A 20,636-nucleotide genomic window follows, 5' to 3' on the forward strand; every position below is an offset into this window, starting at 1 on the left:
TCCTGCCCCTCTACTCCATCTGGTGAGACCCCACCTGCAGTACTGCATCCAGCTCTGGGGGCCTATCTTGGTTTCAGCTGAGAGGGTTAATTTTCTTCATAGTAGCTAGTATGGGGATATGTTTTGGATTTCTGTTGGAAACAGCGTTGATAATATAGAGATGTTTTTGTTCTATGGACCTATTGTTGAGCAGTGCTTACAGAGAGCCAAGGCCTTTTCCGCTTCTCGCGCTGCCCTGCCATCGGGATGGCTGGGGGTGCACAAGAAGTTGGGAGGAGACACAGACAGGTGACCCAAACTGACCAAAGGGATATTCCATACCATATGATGTCATGCTCAATTTATAAGGAGCTTGGGGGAGAGGGGGGTGGCATTCAGAGTGATGGCATTTGTCTTCCCAAGTCACCGTTACGCGTGACAGAGCCCTGCTTTCCTGGAGATGGCTGAAGACCTGCCTGCCCATGGGAAGTGGTGAATGAATTCCTTTGCTTTGCTTTGCTTGTGCGCGCAGCTTTTGCTTTACATATTAAACTGTCTTTATCTCAACCCACAAGTTTCCTCACTTTAACTCTTCCAATTCTCTCCCCCATCCCAGTGGGGGGGAAGTGAGCGAGCGGCTGCGTGGTGCTCAGCTGCTGGCTGGGGTAAAACCACAACAGGGCCCCAGTACAGGAGAGACATGGAGCTGTTGGAGCGAGTCCAGAGGAGGGACACGAAGCTGATTGGAGGACTGGAGCACCTCTGCTATGAGGACAAGCTGAGAGAGTTGGGATTGTTTGACCTGGAGAAAAGAAGGCTCCAGGGAGACCTAATTGCGGCCTTCCAGTATCTGAAGGGGGCCTACAGGAAAGATGGTGAGGGGCTGTTTATCAGGGAGTGTAGTGACAGGACAAGGGGTAATGGGTTCATGCTGAAGGAGGGTTGATTTAGATTAGAAAGGAATTCTTTACTGTGAGGGTGGTGAGGTACTGGCACAGGTTGCCCAGAGAGATTGTGGCTGCCCCTGGATCCCTGGAAGTGTTCAAGGCCAGGTTGGATGAGGCTTTGGGCAACCTGGGCTAGTGGAGGGTGTCCTGCCCATGGCAGGGGGTTGGAACTGGATGATCTTTAAGGTCCCTTCCAACCCAAACCAGTCTGTGATTCTATGATTCTATGATTATTCCTTCAGTCCCAGGAGAAATGTACCACTGAGAAAGGACCAATCCTCCTTGGAGGGCTGGAGATTTTTTTAAATACATCTAGAAACGAGGATGAATGCAACTGCTGGGTCTGTAGGCAGAAATGCAGCACAGGTGCAATCCCCGAAGGGCAGCACAAGCACTGGTGGAGGACACGCATCACCCTGCGCCGCGCGTGCCACAAGCTTTCTTAGACCTGAGAGATTACCTCTGTGCTCTGTGAGTGCTTCCTCTTCTTTCTACTGCTCATTTGGTCTATAGGCTTCCTTTCTATAGATGGTCCTATTTCACTGAGGAGTGTGCAAAAAAAGACATTGGCAATTCTTCTGCATTTGAAGAACTGGTTCTTCAAACACTGAGTAAGCTCCCCAACTTAAAACCACTGTAAACTTTTTTTCTTATAACCAAGCTTTACTTTTTCCACAGGACAGAATTGGAGCTGGGAGATCCAGGTACACAACAGATTGATTTTGCAATCAGACAGTTATGCCCAACGATGATGAATATATAGAGAGTGGGAAATAGGTGGCATCATGAAGCTTGAGCTGCACTCCCTTCCTCCCCCATGGGTCAGTCAATGTGTGCAGTGAAATCTCATGACCCAGAGATCCCCTTCTTTTGAAATTAGCATTTTTATTGGTTTTCCCAAAAAAAACCCCAGCTCCCAGGGCACAAAAGCATCTAGAGAAGATGCTGGTGCTTTTCAGCCAGACAATATTGTGTGTAAATTATCAGGCCAGAAATTTACACAATAAAGCACATCCATCTTCAAGAGACTGGCTGTTTGTCACCTCTTCAGAGCTGACACTGACAAAACAGAACAAAAGAGAAAGAAAAAGATCTCTTTTTCTCTCAGATGAGAGTGTCATTATTCTTCAAAGGAGGGGAGGGAGTATGGGATTTTATCACAGCAAATACACCACAATAAAATGGACACTCTTTCAGAAAAACAGCTCATCCAGGAGAACATACTGTACATCTCAGCCACAGCCAAGCAATTCCAGAGTCATTACAGATCTTCAGGAACCATGAATCCGAAGCAGCCAAGACAGGGATCTGAATTTTCACAGTAACCTTCTGTCAAGAGACAAAGAAAACCCTTTTAAAATGCTGCTTCTTTTCTTTATAAAGTGCATTTTCATCTCCTGACAATGGTTTGCTTATTTAGCGTATGTAAAAGAGACCACTTGCAGTACAAATTACTTGCTACCACAGTCCAACACACCATACGTTTGCTTTACTTCCATTTATTTAATGAAGCCTTTCTTAGGAATATAATTTGGGAGGGATGAGGGCTATTTCTTCTAGAATACTTCTGAAGCTGAAAAGCAAGTTGCAGTTTGTTAATACTCTTAAACAGAGTACAAAGTGGTGCTTCACTAAAATTTGTAGTACAGTTTATTGGAATTTATTACAGTCTATTTCAAATTAGTTTCTGTCACAAATGGGGTCAATGTGGGAGTTGTCTGCACTACCCTTGGTGCCCTCTCCAATGCCTGCTGCCTTCGTACTAAGTCCTATTTGTGCTCACTGAAGACTTGCTGAATGTGAACAAGTCCTTTAACAATTCAGGACCCACAAGTGTTTGCCTACATGCTGTTTGAAGCACAGGAGTGGTCAAACTGACTTCAACAACTGCTTATGTGCTTAAAGCTGAACAAATGTCTGTTGCACGTATAGTTGTCACCCATAGCCCTGCTCTATATTTAACATAATCTTCACCTGTGGTGAACACTTCTGTAATTAGAAATTTGTTACTGTATCAGGCATTTCTCAAATATTTACACTCTTAATTTTAATTATACATACACTGACTTCTTTACTTCTTACAGGGCATGGCCTCAGATTTTTTATTCAAAGATTGGATGTACTTTCCTTAAAATAGCTTCTGTGGTAGGTAGCAGAGATGGATGTTAACTTAAATTTCTTTACTCTTGATTTGAAAGCTAGCATTGCATTACTAGCTGAAGAGGTAAGTTGAGAAACTGTGTAAAAATATTATGATTTTTTAATCATTTAAAAATGTAAATTGTTTTCAACATTTAAAAAGGTTGTCTTTTTTATATTCCTAATTGTTTTCCTCCTAGTTTATATTCTGATATTGCCAAAGTGATTATTTTGTAATCTCTGTGAATACACATTGAAATATTTGTGCTCTTTATATCAAAATAACTCATTTTTATTGTGCTTATGATACAGAAGTGGACACAGGAACAGCTTCACTAACAAATAAACGCTGACACGCAAAATCAAATACTGAACTGAACCAAATCAAAACTGAATCGCTTCAGCGAGGTGACATGTCTACCTCCCCCATCAGCACCTGCTACCTGAGACCAGTGAGAATACTTACTCTTCAGTCACTGATGCAATTTTGCCTTTGACTGAAGCCTTAAACATGGACTTGCCTGCATAATAAATGTTCGCAGTCACCTCGTTAATTTATTGGAAGCAATTTTCTTCTTTAGAGGCTACATTTTCAGGTAACAGGGCTGCTTACACTAGCAGAGTGAATATCACTTTAGCGTCTTCAGGATTGGCACAAATTTTTTTGTTTGTTGACTACAATAATTTTTTAAGTTCTGATATGATTGCCTCCAATGCTGGCATTAAAAAAGTACCTACAATTTAGTTCATTATATATTTCAAGCTGAAATTAAAATAGGAAAAAAAGAAACTAATTTTACAGCCTTGGTTTGATTAAAATTAGTTATCTGACCAAATTATACAACCGATTATTTAAATTCAATTGCTCTGCTGCCTTGAAAAGGGGACTTCCCCAGGAGCCAGCAGGTATGTGTCATGTTTTGAGATGCAATTTAAACTACTATTATGTGGAAATAATCTCTTAATTGTCTTTGACAGCTCTATAATAATGGAAAGATAAGGGATAAAGTTTAATAACAAATTATGTATGCTCTACTTTTAAACAATTATTCACTCTTCTCCCACTGTTTATTGACAAATTATACATTGTAGACCCTTTAGAAAGCCTAGAGCGTTCATTGCCTTTCAGAGGCGCTACAGCAGGATTTACCTCATCTAATGAGGCCCAAACCATTAGTTACCTTGTTTTGCATTGCACTCTCACAAGCACCAGTTATCACCACAACAGTCTTGGCTTTCCCTGGGGCTGCAGGGACACGTTCCCCCGCTTCCCTTGGGTGGGCCCTGGCATTTGGCCACAGGATGAGGCGGATCAGGAAACGGTGTGTTCTAACGAAAACGATCAGTTCCCTGATTCAGCTCATCCGAAGAAGTAGTATGGGCCCTGGCAGGGACACAGGGAGGGCGCAACTTTCCCCCACAACTACCTGATGGTGCTACTGCTCGGTAGAGGAACTCAGAGCTCCGGCTCCTCCTCGCCGTCCCGCTGTGCAGCCATGGGGCCGGGACAGCCGTGCGGGCTCCTCGCCGTCCCGCTGTGCGGCCATGGGCCATGGGGCCGGGACAGCCGTGCCGGCCCCTCGCTGTCCCGCTGTGCAGCCATGGGCCATGGGGCCAGGACAGCCGTGCCGGCCCCTCACTGTCCCGCTGTGCGGCCATGGGGCCGGGACAGCCGTGCGGGCTCCTCATCGTCCCGCTGTGCGGCCATGGGCCATGGAGCCGGCACGGCTGTCCCGGCCCCTCACCGTCCCGCTGTGCGGCCATGGGCCATGGGGCCGGGACAGCCGTGCCGGCCCCTCGCTGTCCCGCTGTGCGGCCATGGGGCCGGGACAGCCGTGCCGGCCCCTCACTGTCCCGCTGTGCAGCCTCGCACCGGGTTCTCCCTCACCACCACGGCGCGGCGGGGCGGGGCGGGCGCCCCGTTACCATGGCACCCCGCGATCACCGCCCCCTGAGCGCGCAGGCGCCGGCGGCCGCGCCCCGCGCATATGCGAGCGCTCCGTCAGCAGCAGCAGCGCATGCGCAGAGGCTGGCGGGGCTCTGTCAGCTGGGCCCGGCGGCGCCGCGCTCCCTCCCGCCCCAGCTATGTCGTACGGCCCGCTGGACCCCTACCGCCCCGGGGCGCCGCCTCCGCCGCGAGACTTCGGCGGCATCATCCAGACATGCAGCGCCAACGTGCAGCGCATCGCGCAGTACAGTGAGTGCGCCCGTGGCCCGAGGGGGAAGGAGCGGCCCGGCCCGGCCCGGCGCCGCCCCGTGAGGAGCGCGGTGGCCGCCTCGCCGGTGGTGTGGGGGGGAGGGGGCTCTCCTCGGGGTCCCACGGGAACCACCGCTCCCTCGGGGCTGGCGGAGCCTCCGCCGGGGCAGTGCCGGGCGGGAGCGCCTGGCGCGGGCGGACCGAGGGCTGGCCCGGCCACCAGCACCGGGCCCTCCCGGGCGTGGGGGTCTCGCTTCCCCGTGGCCGTGCGCACACGCCGGCCGGTAGCTGAGCGTCCTCCTCCGTACAGTGTAATTAACAGCTTGCACGCTGGCCTGGCCGAAATACGTGCTGCCGTCACCTTTGATGCGGAGTTTATGTCACTTTTACCAAGCTGCCCTCCCCCCTAGCGGATCCGAAGCCCTCTGTCACCCCTGGCGAGATCCCGGCTTTTTGCTCGCCTTTAGGTGCCTTCAGTGAGGTGCTTAAGTGGAAGCAGGGATCCAAAGGTTGTGACTTCGCCTTGCCCAGGGCAGCTGGGAGAAGCTGCTCTTGCAGGGATTTCTGACGGCTGATGTGAACTTGCCCATTTCCTCTTAACTGTGCTGGCAGAGTTCCGCAGAGAAGCGTTCTGCTGCTGAACAGGTTGCCATTAAATAAGTGGTATTGCAGTTTCTTGGTCATATTTAGATTAGATGTTAGAAAGAAATTCTTCCCTGTGAGGCCCTGGCACAGGTTGCCCAGAGAAGCTGTGGCTGCCCCTGGCTCCCTGGCAGTGTTCAAGGCCAGGTTGGATGGCGCTTTGGGCAACCTGGGCTAGTGGAGGGTGTCCCTGCCCATGGCAGGGGGTTGGAACTGGATGATCTTTGAGGTCCCTTCCAACCCAAACCAGTCTATGACTCTATATGGTTGTCATTAAAGTTATTGGTCTCATAAACTAATAATTGAAATCCTAGCATTGATCGCTGAAATACTGCTTACTAAATGAGTCACTTCGCAAAGAGTCCTTGAGGTAACCCCTTCCTAAGGATACTGCCCTTGCTAAAAAGGCATTAATTGTCCAAGTACCCATGCAGTTTTTTAGGGGCAAAGTCAGTTGAACATGTTGGTTCCTCTGAAAGTTGGCGACTTCTCCAATTTGATTATACAAAGCTGTTAATGTTGCAGAAACTCTTTTGCTTTTGCTCAGCCATGTTAATTTCCTCTTGGTATAGGTATGACTGCTAGTTGAGTTGCTTCCAAGTTCACCAAATAACACAGGTTGTCTGGCTTTTTTCCTTTTTATTTTTTTTCGTTCTCCCCTCCCCCCCCCCCCCTTTCCATGGGACGTCTGTGAGCCTCCCCTTCAAAGTAGTTCAGCTTCTCTTTCTCATAGGACAAGCTTGTACTGTCTCATGACCAGCAGCCATCCTATCTCAGTGTGCTGCCTATCTCAAATGAAACAAATAGCCTTACAGTTTTTATCAATCTGACTTAATGTTATGGTAATTAACTTTGTTACACATCTTATAAAAGCTTTCCATTCAACACTAGGAGAAGAGATATTAAAGCTTTAAGCCTGTACTCGTTTCTCCTTTCATTCCCTGTAAGGAAAAAAGCAAGCAAACAGTGGACACAGCTGACTGTTATTCACTCCTTTTGGGAAACTCTGTAGAGTTAGCATTTCATATAAAATGCACAGAGAACTGGTGATGTGAGCTGGCAAAACTGTTGCTTCCAAGACTGTTGTGTTATTTAAGCATCTAGATCAGAGATTGAAATGTTTTAAGTAATCTTAAGTGTACAATAGTCAGTATGTGTAAGGCTTTACAGCCTAAAATTGAAAGGGTTTGGAGACTGAAAGCTATTGACTGAGGGGGCTCTCTGTGTTGATATGTGTACTCACTAACCAAAAAATAAAGGTAAAGATCTCCAACCCCTTCCTTTGGCCTCCCAAACACTTTGCTCTCATTTGGTGTAGGCTCTGTGTGTGGCTGTTGGCTGAGATAAACAAAGCATAGCAACCTGCTGAACCTGGCTCAGACCAGGACAAAAAGCACATTGCCTGGCGTAGAAATGGAACTTGCACAAGAATCTCCCCCAGTGGAGGAAAAAATACATCGCAGAGTACCTAGACATTATAGTGCAAATGCCATTTGCAAAGTCCTTGATATCTACACACAGAGTATAGTCCGTATGTCGTTTGTCACTTTAACTTGACTATGAACTTTTCTGACCTTCTTGCAGCTGACAGAGCTGTGACATACATGCAGTCTTGCTTGCTAGAAGCCATGTTCAACTGAGTGTATGAGATGTTGCTAAACAACTCCTCACTGCATGAGCTAATAGAAGTCTAGAATTCTCAGTGAGAATACTCTCCCTGGATGCAAAAGCTAGAATACTTGCCTAATTACTGATTAGATTATATTGCAGCTGTAGCTGAGCTGCCATTGCTATAAGCCATTGGATATCACTTTAAAAGAAGTGGCCATTGTAGGAATCTGATGTTTCTTCAGCAACATGTTTAATCAACTGGAGTGGCTTGCTCTAGGCTGAAAGCAGAAATTACACCAGTAGGATGTCACTGAATTGGAAGTAGCTCTTGTTAAACTCATGGGGTATTTCAACTCAGTTCAGTTGCCTGTGGAACTCTCTTAAATTAATCCTCCTTGCTCTTGCCTCTTTCATTGCTGGACGGGATAGCATATGATTTCAAGATTGACTTATGACAGCAGTACAAAGTTTGATTGGCTCAAGTGGTGTACCCAGCATATTTAGTAATGCTAAAAATTGTGCAGCTGTGGAATAAAGTGGATCAGATAGCTGATCTGTCAAAAATAATCTTCTAAGGTAGAGGGAGTGGAGACAGAAGATGGTATTTGCTTTTCAGGTAGGTTAGTGGTTTGATGTGATTCACTGTGTGATTGCATGATCACTAGTGCCTACACAAGGAAAATAGTGGAAAAACATAGGAGATAGGGAGAAAGAGGGCAAGAAAAACTCTTCTCACGACAACATGATATCAAATTGATGCAAGCTAACCGTGAAGTGCACCGTTGCTATCTGCCATTCTTGAAAAATTGTTTGTGCCAGTATTGTGAAAGGTTTGGGCTATCACCAGTAGAAAAATTCAGATTTTTTCTTAACTAATAGCAACCCTTGGCTTTTTCTTACTCATTTTATTTTTAACAGGGCACTAATAATTTAAGTAACTTGAGAGTTACTTAAAAAGTGGCAATACAGCATAGCAAAGTTGTTCTGCAGCAGTGATAGCCTAAAATATACAAATGGCAAGGCTGATAGAAACAAACAGCTATATTAGTTGGTCTAAAAAGGTTGAGGAAAAGGAGCGCACAAGCTTTTAGCTCCACAGACTTGTCTTCAGAGTATGTATGCCTTGCTATCACTCTCTTATCTGAAAGTTAATCTGTTAGGCTGGATCACATCTAAATGGGAATGTTTAAAATACACTTTGCATTTAAAGCAAAGAATGTAAGTTAAGAGAAATCCTTTCGGGGAAAGCTAGAAGAATACATTCAGGAAGGAATAAAATACACTAGAATTTGTCTTACTAACTTACCTTGTGATCTCTTTATCTGCAGCTGCTCAAATAAAGAATTTGATGAGCCAGCTGGGAACCAAGCAGGATTCCAGCAAGCTTCAGGAGAACTTGTAAGTATTAAATGAGCTGTCATTTGTATAGGTTTTCTTTCATTTCTTTGTGCGTTCTTAGAGGAACTGGGTGACTTGCTTTGGGGAGATGCTTTATTTGATAAACTTTATACAGTCCTACAAACCAACAATGACTAGCTGCGTTAAGTAGTTTACTGGATGAATTAAGGTGTTTCTGCAGGACTCTGGAGAAGCCATTCAAAACTGCTGGATAGGAATGGTTAGAAATGGTATAGTTTATTATTATTGAAGGGGAGCAGTACATCAGCCACGCATTAGCTGTACTCTGAGGACTAGCCATAGTCCACTTGTGGTTTAGAAGAAATGAATGCCATACTAGGTACTTGGTCCTCACATAAGAGCAATACGGAAAACCAGCAATGAATACCCATAATTGATGGAAAAGTAGCTTGTAGTACTGATGGATTTAGACACTAGAAAGATTAGCAGTCCTGTATGGCAGTCAAAATGCCACATGTAATTTCAGAAGAATAATATGCCAGTGGAGGACAATACAGAAGACATTTAAACAGGCATGGTCCAAACTGGCTCCTAGAGAGACTGAACAGGGAGTCTGTATGTCTTTTACAAACTTGTAAATAGCAAGTTATGGGAAGAATAATTTCAGGAGTCGTAAAAGAAAACTTAAAAGTAAGTTCTTCCATTATTTCTTCATGTGACTGTACCTTGAATGTCTGAACATGCAACTTCCCCATTTTTTTATAATAGCTGATTTTTTTTGATAAGTTCATAACTTGTGGCAATAGCTGCGTACACTACATTTGAAGGATGACATCAGTTGGGAGAGAAAGGAATTTGTCTGGGTTGCTCAGTTGAGTCAATCTGTATTTAATCGGTAGATTAAAGAGCTAATCACTGGTGACCAAACAGATGTCTTTTTATTTAATTTCATTGTAGAAATGGTCCTCCTCTTTAAGGTGAGAGTGGTTTCACTCCACAAATTGTCAGCTGCCATACAAGGTTAATACAAAAATGCATGGGTGGTCTATTCAGCTCGCGTTTTGCAGGTCAACTTATATAATAATGCAGCCTGAATAGTTTGATTTGTGTATCTATGGAGTTGAATAGGTGACTTTCACTTAAGCATCTTGTAGCCATTCAATGCCAAAAAAGTTGGTTCTTGTTTTAGTATTTTGTGTCTCCCTGGTTTACAGCAAAAAAACACTTGTGCTTCTGTTCTCTGTGAAGGACTAACATTCTTTCTAATAAACTGCTGTATTGGATCTAATAAAATCCTGTATTTGATGTATAGGATGATGTCTTTACATTAAGTTCGAAGTAACTAATGTCTTTCTGTATTGTGGTACTAATGAAGGTGCTGCTGCACTAGATCCTTTGCAACAATAGCATTGAATTGCGATGTTGTTGGAAAACATAAAGGCTCAAGGGAAAGCCTTGCATTTCCCAAAGTAGAAGCTGGATCATTCTTCTCTCTGACCACTAATTTTCAGGAAAATGTAAGGATTTAATATCTCTGAGTCTCTGTACTTTTATCAAATGTACGTTTAGCCAATGGAGTTGGTGGTTGTCAATGAACAGTTAGTTACTGATTGGTACCACAGTGAATTTGCCCTAAAAGTAAACTTGAATAAAGTTGTCTCTCCCTTGAATTTCTCTCTTATGCCATTGGAGAAAAGTATCTTTTTAAAACTACTGAATTTTACTAGTTAGCAGGGAGCACAGAACTTCTTTGAATCTTTTTTTTAAAACATAGTCCAGAGTCAAGTTGATTGTAAAAGCTGAAAGTACATCTCTGTTCCATTAGGGAGGAAAAAACCCACCAAAACCACACCATAAAGATGTGTGATCTCAGAACCCCTACTTGGTCATTATTTTGGAAACTGAACTGCTAGGAGACTGCTTTTTGGGTAGAAGCTTGTGTAACTGCTTTTGAACTTTTATTTCAGACAACAGCTACAGCATTCTGCAAACCGCCTTGCCAAAGAGACCAATGAATATCTAAAGGAGTTGGGTTCTCTGCCACTTCCTTTATCTGCTTCTGAACAGGTAGGCATGCAGAATTTGTCTGGACTTTTTTAAATCACTCATTTCATGAAACTAGCTTAGACCACAACCTCACAAAGCTTGAATTGGCACAGCTGAAGAGACAGCAGGCTTTTGCAATGAAGAATGTTGTTGAAGTAAGGAAACACATTAAAGTGGCTATATCATGGCTGCTTATATGATACTAGAAAAACGATGCTTCCCAGTGGCAAATAGGTATAAAACTTACTCACGTGAGAATGAGAAGCCCTAAATGTTTGGGGGGAACTGAGTATGCAACTCTATTTTTCTGAGTGAATTTCTGAAAAATAATCTTGTTTACAAAGCGCCTGGTGATGCGAGGCAGTGTTTTAGGATAAGAACTCACAGCAAACTGCGTGTCAGTATGAAACGTGATCATGCCAAAAAGCTTTCCCTTGTCATTTATTAGCTGGGGGGGGGGGGAAGCTGATTCACCTTGCTCATATTTGAATAAAGCAAAATACAGTGAGGCAATGATTATGACTTTATCTCTTGCCAAAGGTCCTTCGAGTTCCCCCTCCCTATGGGAAAGGGAAGGGACAGTCCTCTGCTGTTGGCATTTTCTTGCTCTACTTTAAATCACTACCACAATATTGATATATCTGCTTTTGTGATACTGTTGTGGAATAATCTGTGGATATGGGTCAGCAGATGTTGTCTTAGTTTAATTCTGTATTTAAAGGTTTATATGCCAGTTGTAAGCATGGCCACATTTTGCCTGTTTGTTCAGCAAATATTTTTCAGTTAATCTGCTTCTGGTGAGCAAAATCCTGTCATGTGCATCTCAACTGAATGCAGCAGTGACTTTTGAAGCCTGTTGGAGCAGTGCAGTCAAAATCTGCGGGAGCTGGCATCAACATGCTGAGGATCTCCTCTGGCAGAAGGGTTGTTGCTTCCAGACAGCTCTGATGGAAGTTGCAGTGTACTGTGAGGCTGCTGTAGTGGCTTACTATAGAAAAAAATAATTGAAAACATTTATTTTGTTGAAATGGGTGTTGAATTAATACAAATACATTGAAAGATTACAATACTGGAAAGCCTGTAGTTTGAGACAGCTGTTAGGACACTGTCTCTAATGGAAAACATAAGAAGTGACCAGAGTACTGAGTGTCCTTGGGACAAGCTTTTTCTCAACTTCTTGTTTCCTATAACTGGGATGTCACAACGCTCAAAGGAGACATTCTGTGGAGGCTAAATAAGTTGATACTGTGAAACAAGGATGGAAGGGAATATTACAACTGATGTATTTGGAGAAAAAATAAACTGAAATGGTTATCAGGACTAAGACTATTCGCTGATCAAATAACAGCAGGCTTGTAGTGTGGCCTGGCTGGGAGAGACAGCTTATGAAACTGAGGTAATGGGTCTTGTCATTGGTTCTGGAAGTGTGGGGCTTCCTATAGTTGTAAGAAAGGGGGTTGTCCTCTCAGGACAAGAGAAAGTTAAGTATTACCAGGTTGGCTAAGTTGAGGAAAGGATGCTAAAGGCATTGTAGATATCCAAAAGGTATGTAATTAAATGTGGTAGCTTACTGGAATGTTTTGAATAAAAGTAATGGTGTAGAAGATGTCTCTACTTCAGACTTAAAACTAGATTAAAATTAGAGAACCTTACTGCACAAAACTGTTCTGCAATAGGCAAGGCGTAGAGCATTTGGTATAATGAATTAAAATATGGTGGGCTTCGTTCTCTCCCCGAATGCTGGAACCAAAAGATAACTTGAATGCCAGGATTTGTTGTCATTGTTATAATGATGGTTTTCTTGAGTCTGACAGTTACATTTTCATGAATGGGAATATCTGAAAACTTGTTCCAATTCTTTAGCGCCAACAGAGACTTCAGAAAGAACGTTTAATGAATGACTTCTCCGCGGCCTTAAATAAATTCCAGGCAATACAGAGGCGAGTGTCAGAGAAGGAAAAAGAGACTGTAGCAAGGGCAAGAGCTGGCTCCCGTATCTCTGTAAGTATTTATAGGAATTTTGTATTGATAGAGTGAACTACAAGTCTTTTGAGAGATCTTGAGATAGCTGTCTACTGACACATTACTGAAGGCAGACGAGGTCTCGGAGTATTAGTTCTGTCATTTCAGATGTTGTAAGTGGGCACTCATGTCAGTGTTAGGAGGGAAGGAATCCTGGTAGTTTCAAATGTTGTGAAGGATGAGATGGGGAGTCAAAGTATAGTTAATAGCAAAGTTTTGTAGGCTGCTCTTTGCTTGACATCAGCCCTAGACTATAAAATTTAAGAGGTCAGTTGGAAGCTCACCGCACCTTAGATTTAAATCTTAAATCTCACACAATGTTTCTTTATTTTCTTATAGCTTCTTTCCTGCTCATAGCTCCAATGTACATTCAAACATTATTACGCTTTGGCAAACACCTCTGGCTACTAAGAATTCACAGTAAAAAGGCCAGTGAAAGCAGTTTTCTCCCCTTGCCTTGGGGCTTCCCGTTAAGTATGCATTCCTAACTTCTACAAGGGAACACATTTATCTGTTGGATTATGCTCTAAATTTTTTGCTACATTTTGAGAAAGGAAGTGACAAACAACAACAGCTGCTCTGAGTAAACAGACTGGCTGCTTTTGATCGCTCAGTTGCCTCTGATTTGCAGAGACAATATGAATCTAAATCTAATCTTAATTAACCGAAGTTAAATCTGAAAGTTAAAGTGACAGTGGCATTCTCAAAGAATTCTCTGGACAGTATCTTCAAGATACTCCTGCTGATTTTGTGAGTGGTCCTGGTAGTCTGCAAGACGAATAACTCATTTATCTCTTCCAGGCTGATGAGCGGTTCAGAGAAGAACAGCTTGTTTCATTTGATAGGTAACAGCTTCTTGTACTCTTGATGTTATACTTCTAACTATGTATAACTAAAGTTTTTGTGGTAAGATAGTTATTGTAACTTGGGCCATGCTCTGCTAGCTGAATGCAAAGCAAAAAGATTTGAAAAGCAATTATTACAGTACTTATAATCTACAATGTAAAAAGTTAACTGCATGTGACAGTATTTTATCCTCCTTAAATGTAGTTTGTATGACTACTGCCCTGAGGGGAATAGTAGAGTCCCTAGTGTATGGCAGTTGGAGCTTCTGGTTTTCTGGACTGAGAGCGCAAGATTACTAGACAGGATTTCCTCACTGTGACTCTTTCCACAAAGAGCTGTATATTTATTTCATGGGTTTAGGTATTCTCTAGCAGACCAGTTGGAGCTGTTACAGAGTAGTGGATGAGGCTGCCTTAAATTCAGAAGTCCTGGACACTATGCACCTGCAAACTAATCCTAGAACATGCACAGCAAGACAGCATTATTGTCACCGGTCAGGTAGTTGTATCGGTTCTGCAGTAACAGTGTGCCAGCATAGTAGATAGGTTTTTAAAATGTTATATTAACTCCACAGTGTGGTAAAGAGACCTCAGGACACTCCAGAGGTATCTGAGAGTACTGTGTCAGTTTCTACTGTATGTATGTTTGAGAAAACTGGGATGAAATGTGTTGGCCCTATCTGCATAAAAACTTTAACTTTCTAAATCAGGAGACCTAGCTTAAATGCTTCATCTATACATCCTCCCTCCGCAAACTGCACTTGATCTGATCAGCTGCTTGGTGTGCATCCCCTTCGTTAGCCCTGTACTTTCACGTATGGAGTCAGAAGTGCAATTACACAGATGTTGTGATGAGTTTGAAAGCCTTGGGTTGCTCATGCAGAGGCTTTTAGCTTGGTGAGAGATAGTGGCACACAGCAACACACACGTTCAAAGTTGGTTTTGTGTGCTACGTGTCAGAAACTTCTGCCTTAGGTATCTGAAAAGCCTACTGTCATCTCAGAGCTGGATTGCTGGAACACTTGGCTGTCTCTGGCCTCGTCATGTAGTTTATCTTCATTTCTTTTGGCACTTTGAGACTTTAAAACTTACTATTTAGTGTTGTATACCTAACACTGGAAGGTTACAGTGCTTTCCAGCACCCTTCTCTTTGTTGAGAAGAGGGAGATGTTGCCCTTGAAGAACTTTTTAAGCTGAACGTATAGATGGCATTGTATTATAGGTACTGCCTTCACTATAATTGGTGTAACTTGTGCAGCAGTTATGAAGTGCCAGCTCATCAGGAGGGGGTAGGCTGGGATGCAGAATTATCTGGGTTTTAACATCTCTCTTGGTGTGTGATTTAATTTGAAGTTCTTACTAGACTAATGAACTAAAATACCAACACACTTTATTCTTATCTCCAAATACCAGATAGCAAGAGAGAATCTTTGAATCCAGATGCTTGTCAGATGTTGTTTTGTTCTGATAATGTTGTGCTTGCAGGCTACTCTATCAAAACTTTCACCTTGATTTCTTCCTTTTTGGGGGATGGTGAAAGGGAAGAAAGGTCCAGATACTTTACAAAAAAAAAACCACCAAAAAAACCCCCACAACCAAAAATACCACCACCTGAAATAAGGAGGTTTCTTCTATAATGCTATAGATAACTGTCACATTCTAGAACAGCGTATTCTATGCATGTAACTGCTTTATAGTTTCTTCACTTTTCCGATCTGTCCCTCTTTCAATTGTTCCAATTTGTAACTGCTGTCACAAATCAGTCCTGTCTCTGTATACAGTTGCAGGGCCAGGAACCTGGGGGTTGTTCTGTAGGAAACTTCAACGTTAACTCACTGGCGCTTTGCTATAAATGGAGTGTGGAAGTACCTATACTCAGAGAAAGAGTCGTAATTTCTTTCCATCTCTTTCCAGTGGTGAAGATTGGAATCAAATGCAGTCTCAGGAAGAAGATGTGGCAATAACTGAACAGGACCTTGAACTCATTAAAGAAAGAGAAACAGCAATCAGGCAATTAGAGGTGACCAGTAGATCCTGCACAGTTAACAGTATTGGGAGATAAACCAAAGAAGTCGTGCAGTGCTAACTAATGGGATGGGCTGAGGAGATCTGAAGGTGGAGGAACAGAGTTCCTTGTAGAAAGGATTGATGCCAAGATCAATCTCCCTGCTCCTGTTGAAGGAGACTAGGTATATTTTCCTTCGGTGTTGACTAGTGGTCCTTCAGAGATGGTAGGAGCAACTCATGTTACAGTGTTCATCTCAATTCCATACTGTGCTAATTGCTAGTCTGATGAAACAGATACTCAGTAACGGGAATATTGTAGGTTCCTGTGTTAATACCAAGTTCCATAGACAGCAGCATCAAGTCACCACAGTCAGTGAATGATGGTATCTATTCTGACACTTTGAGCAAAGGTCAGAAGAGGCACTAAGAATGAGGATTAGAAAAATTGTAACCAATGTTTGTTATAACTTGTTAAACTGTTGTCTTCAGGCAGACATTTTGGATGTCAATCAGATATTTAAGGATTTAGCCATGATGATTCATGACCAAGGAGATATGATTGGTAAGTGTGTTTGGATAATAGGAAGCTGCTTCTTAGTTCAATTACATGTTTTGCCTGCATAGATTAAATTTTTCAGTATTTTGTATAAATGCATTTCTGATTGTTTGGGTTTTTTTAAACACTGAAGCTCTGAAATATTTTACAATGAGTTCTCTTATTTTTCCGTAGATAGCATAGAGGCAAATGTGGAAAGTGCAGAAGTCCATGTGGAAAGAGCCAGTGAGCAGTTACAGAGAGCTGCCTATTATCAGGTAAATTCTGTATGCTTGCGTTATTGTCAATGTACAGTTGAGTACCAACAGAACAGGCATAACAAGATGCATACTGAGGACCGCAGCACACCAAACAAGTTATTAAAAAGATCTTGTGCAAATTGGCACTCACTCAAAATTTTGTTGCAAGGAATAGATAAAGCACTTGAGTCAAAAACACGGTATTGAAATTAGCCTTTTACTGCAGAGGATATATAGTCAGTTTGTTCCTTCATGTAGGTGTGCTCAGCAAGTTTCAGTGTTTAGCTGTCTTTGCTGTTCTAAGGAGTTAGCAGAACAATTAAACAAGAACAAATTCTCATGTTGTATCCATCTTGTAAACATATCAGCCAAGACACTGATGTGCAAAAATCTGTGCCCAGACTAGAGAAACTTCTGGTGACTGGGATTTGCAGCACCCTTTCTAACTGCTGAGTTTCTATCCTGTAGTCTGTCCTCTCTGTCCCATCAAATCTCTTGCAGAGGTTCTCACTGCAGCTCATATCTCCTTTGTGTATGATATTCAATGTTTTCTGTAGGTTCCTTTCATCATTATTGTCCCTGTAGGTCCAGGTACTATGAAGGAATAAGGGTTCTGCTTCAGTCAGTCCCATTCAGAATTTCACTGCTGGGACTTCTGGCTTCCACACAGGATAAGAAATTGGACTCTTTCAAGCTGTCAAGTGGGGAGGTACTAGAAGGCAGTAAAACTCCAGTGGTGGTTAGCACAAGAGAGGGAAAGTAGCTTTTACGATCTGGCAGCATTTAGCAGTAGCCTTTCTCTCCATGGCGTCCTTTACAAGGTTTTGAGGTGTGTTATAAATCTAGGTTTGGGAGCTATTGGATGGAGAAGGAAGTGGTTATACATAATTATCCTCAAATCCGTAGATACCAAGTTAAACATACTTGGTGTATGTGGACAGACTGTCGTTTCCTATGGTGAATAAAGTGATCAGAGCTGTAAAATCCAAGTACAGTAACTGTGTGTTAAATCATTTAAACTGTAGAAATGCAATACTATTTCCACACCAACTCCAAGTGGCCAAGGGGGATTGTATTGGAGAACTGTTTAGCAGTTTTATTAGTCTTACCTGGAAAATCTAAATAGCTAGAGATGTTTGGCTTTCCTTTGAAGCCAAGGTGTTGGCCGTTAGGATGAAAAGCATGTGGTAGGTGTTGTCAGGTTCTCTTTTCTTTGTAGCCAACTTGAAGTAAAGCTTGCATTTTCCTTAAGCAGAACTTGTCACACTTTGACTTAACTGCATCTCTTAGACCACTGTGCTCCTAAAACTAAAAACATTGATCTGTAGGAGCATGCAGTTTAAGAACATGTAAAAGTGTTCAGACTACACTGCTGACTTCTCTTAAATAAGTATGAGTACTAAGTGCTCTAGTTCACCAAAGTTAGTAACATTAAGCGGTAGACTTGCTTTTTCCTCTTGTCATCTGTTCCTGGTGTCAGTGGCTTTTTTTTTTCTTTTATTAGAAGAAATCCCGTAAGAAGATCTGTATCCTGATTCTTGGTCTTGCTGTGGCTTCTATAATCATAGGATTCATTATCTGGCAGACAACAAAATGAAATCTTCACATGGAACCTAGTGTCACTGCTGAGATCTTTTTCCCTCAGAGCAAACAGGCTGACTAGTCTTGGAAATGAATTGACCACCCTGAGAGAGCACAAGCTGGAACTACTTCTAGTAATAGATATTAGCAACTAATGTGCAGATAACTAGTATTTGGAATTAGTGAACCATGGAGACAGTATTTATCAGTTTATATACAAATTATATTGTTTTATGTAACTAAAATCTTGTGGTTTTGCTTTCTGTAATGTATTATTCCCTGTCCCAACTGTATGCTGAAGTGTGATCAATAATTGGAGATGTCTTGTTCTTGACAAGTGGCACAACTTTAACATTTTATATGTATAGGTAACTTTGTTGGACTGGAATAAGAATGGCATTCAAAGAGGGCACAACACCGATTCACATTACCTTAATCCAGCAGTTTCTAAAGTCTCCAGTATCTGCCCCATGGTTTTATTAGTCTCCAAGCGGCTGTGGTTCTAGATTCTCTTGAAGAGAAAGATGTTACCGATTTGAAAGGCAAGGAGAAGTATGCACAGATGATAGCTGGAACCACTGCGTGCTGGTCAGTTTAGACTTAAGACTTGTAACTGTGTTAATTTTTTGAGTGTGGTTGGGGTTGGTTTTTTTCCTTCCAAAATGCATCATTTGAGGACAGGATGTTTTTGACTTACAATCTAACAATGCAACTTCCTTAGAGAAACTAGCTGATGGTTTATTATTGGACAAATCTCTTCCAATGCTGACTCTCAAGCACTAGAAATAGAGTGTAGCTGCTCACTCCTAATTGTTTTTAGAAGCTTCCAGGAAGAAAATCACTCAAAGATGAGGAAGTGGGCACCTAAGTTTACAAGCTAGCAAGATAGCTGAGTATTAGCTGAAATCTTGCTTCTGAAGAAGTACTCTTAAAGTGTACTCATAAATGTGTGGCTTGTGAACATCTGGTACTTTTGATTCTTTATGAAATAGAAAGTGCAGAAACTGGCTGAGTGAAGTGCTGGGCTCTTCAGACTGAGTATGTGTGTACAAATGAAAAAGATTGCTGGTTCCAACTGTCTTGCTAGTAGAGCTGGACAGAACATAGCAGCCACTCTTGCTTCGATGTAGCTCTGAACTGACATGCACTGAGGGAACAGTAATCTGTCCAAAGCCCAGTGGAGTGCGGTAAATGCAGCATACTGACCCATTTTGTATTTAATCCTTATTCCATGTCTCCTGTATAATAAAGTAAATGTGAAAGCTGGGACTGTGTTCTCCCAATTGCACAGTGGTTTGCACTATTGCGCCATCATTCCATCAATAAACACTTTTAAAAGCCTCTGTCAGAGCTTCTTTCTCTTACGGTTCAGCCATTGGCATGGGTATGGTTGCGGTTCCCCCCGTAAGCATGGTAGAAGACTTTATATCAGCAACACCACTGTTTCTTGCAGCTTTAGTTCTGTGGTCCTTGATTCTTAAGAATAAAACTAGCTGAAAACACTGAATTACATGGGCATACACAAAACTCCTGTGCAGAGCCCTGTACAGTAGCTGATCACAGAAAAATGAATGTGATAGCCCAGAACTGTGTTGGGTCAACTTTGTTTGCCTGTTGCTAGAACTTGAAAGTCTTTGCTGAGCCTGTATGGTAAAATCTGATGTGAAAGCAAGGGAACTGTGTGTAATTTTGCTCCTTATTTAAAATATTTCTCCTAAATGGTGGAGCCTGCTGCTCTGTGCACTGCCTGCTGCAGGGGCAGAGTCCTTTGGATGTCACACCTCTGTAGGAGAGTGAAAGCACTTTACCTCCTTGCCGTGCTTAAAATGGAGCCTGGGTGCGTTATTTGTAGGATCCAGCCTTACTCCAGCCTGTTTTAGTCCTCTGGGAACGGGAATTGAGAACACCCGTCCAGCTTGCTGCCCTCGGGATTGTGGTAATTGCTTGACTCCTTCCTCCTCTTTCTTTCCACCGTTGAACTTCGCAGTGGAACTGCTGCAGAAACTGTTTTTAACAGCAGTCTTGACTAACATGAAAGATCCCCAGCAGAACTCCTACCGCTGCGGTGCAGCGTTCTGGCACTCGGTGCTCCCGGCTCTCCCGTGTTTTCTACCGCTCCCGTTGCTGGGAGCGCTCCGGGGTGCCGGGAGCTGCGCAGGGAGCCGGGCCCTCTGAGCGGCGGCTCTGGGGGTGACACGGGGGGGGGGCCCTGTCCCTGCTGCACGCGCCGGTGCGTGTAGCTCTGCGTGAGCCCCGTCACCTGCGTCCATCTGGTTTTCGGTCTGCTGGGCAGTAAAAAGTTGAGGTGCTAAAACGGGGTTCTGTAAACCTGCTCCTCAGAGGGGTTTGACCCGGGCTGTTCCCCTGCTCTTACGCTTTTTACCGACTCTCCCTGTCCGCACCCTCCTCCTCCTCCCGCGGCAGCGAGGGGGGCGGCCGCCAGAGGCGACTGGGAAGGCGCGTTGG

General features: G+C 43.2%; 1 protein-coding gene across 1 annotated transcript; it reads left to right on the forward strand.

Moving 5' to 3' along the window:
- Positions 1-5,049: 5,049 nt before the first annotated feature.
- On the forward strand, positions 5,050-19,511 carry STX12 (syntaxin 12). Its single transcript, XM_054802705.1, has 9 exons — positions 5,050-5,262; positions 8,844-8,913; positions 10,842-10,941; positions 12,784-12,921; positions 13,744-13,787; positions 15,702-15,807; positions 16,284-16,356; positions 16,525-16,607; positions 18,094-19,511. Exons 1-9 carry the CDS (start codon positions 5,151-5,153, stop codon positions 18,184-18,186), a joined length of 819 nt encoding a protein of 272 aa, XP_054658680.1. The 5' UTR covers positions 5,050-5,150; the 3' UTR covers positions 18,187-19,511.
- Positions 19,512-20,636: the final 1,125 nt, after the last annotated feature.

Source organism: Grus americana, chromosome 23, assembly GCF_028858705.1.
Source record: "Grus americana isolate bGruAme1 chromosome 23, bGruAme1.mat, whole genome shotgun sequence".
NCBI lineage: Eukaryota > Metazoa > Chordata > Aves > Gruiformes > Gruidae > Grus > Grus americana.

Coding starts and splice junctions, on each gene's coding strand:
- STX12 (XM_054802705.1), top strand. CDS start 5,151: ATGTCGTACGGCCCGCTGGACCCCTACCGCCCCGGGGCGCCGCCTCCG. Junction 5,263..8,843: donor GCAGCGCATCGCGCAGTACA/GTGAGTGCGCCC, acceptor CTTTATCTGCAG/CTGCTCAAATAAAGAATTTG. Junction 16,357..16,524: donor TGACCAAGGAGATATGATTG/GTAAGTGTGTTT, acceptor ATTTTTCCGTAG/ATAGCATAGAGGCAAATGTG.